This window comes from Harpegnathos saltator, unplaced genomic scaffold (genome assembly GCF_003227715.2).
Source record: "Harpegnathos saltator strain DR-91 unplaced genomic scaffold, Hsal_v8.6 scaffold127, whole genome shotgun sequence".
NCBI lineage: Eukaryota > Metazoa > Arthropoda > Insecta > Hymenoptera > Formicidae > Harpegnathos > Harpegnathos saltator.
This window is the reverse complement of record NW_020229903.1, coordinates 11097-16110: the sequence shown is the minus strand read 5'-3', so window position 1 is coordinate 16110 and position 5014 is coordinate 11097. Positions and strand designations below refer to the sequence as shown.

At 33.4% G+C, this 5014-nt stretch overlaps 1 protein-coding gene across 3 annotated transcripts; it reads right to left on the bottom strand.

The window, feature by feature from the left end:
- Window positions 1–118: 118 nt before the first annotated feature.
- On the bottom strand, window positions 119–4703 carry LOC105189072 (uncharacterized). 3 transcript variants are annotated; one of them, XM_025307152.1, is made up of 6 exons: window positions 4680–4703; window positions 4095–4183; window positions 3806–3985; window positions 3468–3707; window positions 3133–3394; window positions 119–2931 (listed from the first exon to the last, which is right to left on the bottom strand). In XM_025307152.1, exons 2-6 carry the CDS (start codon window positions 4154–4156, stop codon window positions 2845–2847), a joined length of 831 nt encoding a protein of 276 aa, XP_025162937.1. In that variant the 5' UTR covers window positions 4157–4183; window positions 4680–4703; the 3' UTR covers window positions 119–2844. The 3 variants fall into 3 exon arrangements, with proteins under 3 accessions (XP_025162937.1, XP_011149227.1, XP_025162935.1); XM_011150925.3 differs by having other exon boundaries at window positions 4633–4684; XM_025307150.1 differs by lacking the exon at window positions 4680–4703 and having other exon boundaries at window positions 4095–4482.
- Window positions 4704–5014: the final 311 nt, after the last annotated feature.

The window sequence follows — 5014 nt, the reverse complement described above, 5'->3', positions numbered from 1 at the left end:
AGGATAATATGGAAATGCTAAACTTTGGGAAATTATCACGGTACTATTTTATGAAATTTTCAAAATTTGTTAATAGTATAATATATTTTGAATCTTTAATAATTAAAAAAAAATTAATGAGACAACACAATTCAAATCATAAAAAATTACTAATTACATTTTATTTGGCCCTGTTTAAAATTAAATTTTTAAAATTTTAATAATCAATGTGAGGTTTTAATGAGAATTACAAAAGTTGACGACAAAAAAATTATTTCTACTTATTAAACAGTTAAACGATTACTAAACAATTAGTAATGGTCAAAATTATCCAAGATACTGTGGAAACCGATTTTCGAGCCTGGGGGGACAACTTCACATTATAATTTTGTGCGAGAACTATTGCAGTTTTGACTACCAAACGTTGGGAATGCACTATCAAACGCTACCAAACGACCACCAAACGATTGGTAATGGTCAAAATTATCCAGGACACCGTGGAAACCGATTTTCGAGACGGGGAGGAGCCAACTTCACATACAATTTTTATTTTTTGCGAGAACTACTGCACTTTTGATTACCAAACGTTAGGAATGAACTACCAAATGCTATCAAACGACCACCAAACGATTGGTAATAGTCAAAATTATCCAGGACACCGTGGAAACCGATTTTCGAGACGGGGAGGGGTCATCTTCACATACAATTTTTATTTTTTGCAATAACTATTACACTTTTGACTACCAAACGTTAGGAATAGACTATCAAACGCTACCAAACGACCACCAAACGAATGGCAATGGTCAAAATAAAATTTTTCGTGGTCGAGGGGTCAACTTCACACAGCTCCTGAGTTCACCACGATCATCGCCCCGGCCGCGAGCGCGGAGCGGTGCGAGGGGGACGATAGGCGTCACCTATTAAATTTCGCTCAAAATGTGCAGATCGTGTCCAGCTCTGCCGTAAACGAACGTGCCAAAACTGGTTTGCGAAATTTCGTGCTGGTGATACATGTCAAGATGGTGAGCGCTCAGGTTATTTGGTGGTTGACGACCAAATCAAGACATTGATTGAAAATAATCCACATACGACACGAGAGATCGCAGAAGTAATCAATGTATCTCAAGAGACCGTTGAGAATCACTTACTTACGCTTGGCTACGTACGATATTTGGGTATCTCATAATTTGAACGAAGATTTTAATGGACCACATTTCCACCTGTGATTTATTGCTCGCAATGAAAACGTTCCATTTTTAAAACGAATGATAACGAGCGACGAAAAGTGGATTATACATAACAATATACAGCGTAAAAGATCGTAGGGAAAATGAAATGAACCACTGCAAACACCGAAGCAAAACATCCATACGAAAAAAGTCATGCTGATGGGATTAGAAAGGAATCGTGTACTGCGAGCTAATTCCGCAAGCAATTGTTTCCAATAAGTATTGTCGCCAATTGGACTGTTTGAAGGCAGCAATCGATGAGAAATGTCCAAAATTGAACAATCGTTATGATGCCATATTCCGCCAAGTAACGCTAGACCTCACATATTTTTCACAATCTCCAAAAATTATTAGTTTGACTGGGATATTTTACTTCATCCTTCGTATTCACCTGACTTGACATCAGACTTCCACTTATTCAGGTCTCTACAGAATTCCCTCAATCAAAAAAATTTCATTTCTTTCAGAGGTCTGCAGAAAGCATTTTTAGCAGATTTCGCCCAGAAAATTAGGAAGTTCTGAGAAGATAGAATCTTTAATTTGCCCGAAAAATGACGAAAGATTATTGAAAAACGGTGCATATATCGTTCATTATTTTTTTAATATGAAAATATTGTCTTTAAATTTCACCTAAAAATACAAAATTAATTTTATTCAACCCAATATATGTATAGAATGCCCCATAACTCAGTACGAGGAATTCATGGAGAATGAATTCATAGAACGAATGAAGACAAAATAAAAGTCCCATACCGTTTTGCAATATTCGCAATAATTATTAAGTTATCAATGACAGAAATCTGACGAGTGAACGCGCCAAGATGGATGATTGGAAAAGTGTTGCAGCCACTCGAGTCACAGCATGGTCCTGTCGATCTAACAACTATTGGCGGTATGCGGCGAGATGTAGAGATGGCGAGATAATGTCAGTCTTACAATGGCTGCAAGAATAAGGTTGAAGTGTAAATAATAAATAAACCAATCATAGTCGATTGCTATAAGAATAATCGACTATAGTTGGTTTATTTTTTACTGCTTACGCTTACAGCTTTATTCTTGCAGCCATTGTAGAAGAGCCTTAAGACATGAATAGTAGCACGTTGTTCTTTCTCTCGCCGCGCACTGGCAACAATTGCTTGACCGACTAAGCCGCGTTCTTGTTCAAGTGGCTGCAATACTTTTCCAATTATCCATCTCGGTGCGCGTTCATCAAATTTCTGTTATTAATAACTGGATAATTATTACAAATATAACAAAACGATACGGGACTTTTATGTTTGTTTTAATTCACTTTGTTTTCCTCGTACTGAGTTATGGGACATTTTGTATATTATTCAAGCCTGAAATCTTTTCAATACTGTAAAATATTAACTGTTTTGCGAGAATGTATAACCAATACAATCTTAATAACTCAACTCGATGTAAATATAGGAATATATATATATATATATTCTTTTTTGACAAATAATGTACACGAATAGTTATTCATTTTATGAATAACTGAATGACTTCATCTTATTGACTGTGTTCTATCACACGAATAGATACAATAATATATACTTCAATTTATACCTTCAATGGCTTAACGACAACCTCTCTTTATTCGCACTTTCCACTAGCAATTATTCCCTTTCTATTAGCAATTTGCTTGCTCTCTAGGTGAATTTGGCTTGTTGTCTGCTGCCTGCTGATGGTCAACTCTTACAATATTGTCATAGCACTTCTATAAAAACATTTACACGCGTTACTTTGCAATCTACTAAATGAAATCTCAATTTTGTTTTCCACAATATAATCACAGACTGCAGATTTTTATATAATGTGTTTGTAAGTTAAATGTAATTTCCAGATATTTTACACATATGATAATTATGTACAAATTAACAATTACATATAAAACGTTTCACGACACTTAACTACTCACTTTTAAAGTATTTATAATATCATGTATTTCCAAATTTTTACTTTGTAATGCTTGAATTATGGATTTCATTGTTACGAGTTTCTTTTGCGTACGTGACTTTTGTGCCACACCACATTTCTGCACGTATCGATTATACTTAATATATTTGATAAATTTCATCCAAGCTTCATTAGTGATAAAATCCGTTTTTCTCATACATTCTAAATTATATTTCCCAGTTCTTATGAAAATTTTGGCTATATTACTAGTATTCTTTTGTTTGCTGAAAAGTGTATTTATAATATTCACGAATGAGAACAACTTACAATGTTTCTTTTCCTTTCTCTTTGTTTTACCTTATCCGACTGGTGTCTGTAGTATTTATTGATTTAGCTATAATTGTCTTATTTCTTATATTGTCTTTTTCAATGTAAGTTATTGATTGTTGAACATCCAACTGCTGTTCAATATTCACTGTTGATTCAATATTCATATCCATATCCATCGTATATCCATGTTCCATTTTTATTAATATATTATGTTGATTTTCACTTTTAATGTTGCTTGTTGAGTCTTTGTGAACATTTTTAGAAACTCTGTTGTATAAAACAATAAGTTTACATTACTTTTTTTTTAATCACATGTTATATGCTAATAAAATATAATCTTATATAATTCAAATACTTTGTTATACCCTTGCATAAAAACAGATGGAATTGCAGTCTTCTTTAATCTTCTACTTTGTACAGGTGTGCCAGTATCATAATAATCATCGTCTGTAAAGTGGTCACTACAAATTCGTGCTTGTTTTGCAGTGACAACACAACCAATGCTATTAAGCCATTTTTCTCGCCTTTCTTCGTCACGTGGAAAACTAAACATATATTATTACATTAATTTCAACGAAAGCTGAGGAATATTTATATATTTTACATGTATAAAGTTGTAAGATATCTAATCATACCTCTAGGTTTATGCATTACCTGTGAAATTGTCGTGGTAACAGAGGACAATGCTCCTTTCGGCATACGCAACACTGAACCATTGCTCAGTTGAAAATTTTGTTCTTCCTCTGTATATTTTATGATAATAAAAAATAATCAGTTTGAATAAGATTCCTGGTTAAGCTATTAGTTATGACTGTCCTTGTTTGATATTGTTAAAGAAAGCTTATACCTAAATACCTTTTTACATATCAGAATAAAAAGATATAGACATAAATGAAACAATTTCACTATATGTATATATATATTTGATAAATGCTCTGAACACTTCCCTTTTGCTATTACATTAATAAACATATTATATTAATACACAATTAGTATGCAACTATGTTTTAACTTATATTTTTCACTTTCATTATGTTAATTTTACTGCTACTTATCGATTATTACAAAATTATATAGAAATTATATAGAACATTATAAATTTGTTATATCTAACAATAAACAAAAATAAATAAATATATATATATTTATTTTTTATTTATTCTGATATGTACAACGTAAAACGCAATTTTACGTATGGAATTTCTTCTATCATCAAAGAAGGATAGTCTAGGCGAGTACCTAAGTTTTAAACAGAGAGAAGAATGAGAGCGGCCACCGGCCGTATTTCGGGGGTACGGCTAGGCGCATTTTAGATGCGCCATCTGACCAAAATGCGCCTAAACTACGTCCGCTAGGCGCACTTTCGCTATGATAAAAGTAAAATGCGCCTAGGTTCGTGTCCGTACTACTTCCATGCAATGGATAATAGGTTAGAAAAAGACAGACGACAGACAATCGTTCCGTCTTTGTCTCACTACTGAGCGGCGCGCGGCAGTAAACACGAGGCGAGGTAGCGGCGATCTTATCTTTCATCTTTCACATACTGCGTTTCGCGTAATTAAGAAAGGAAATGA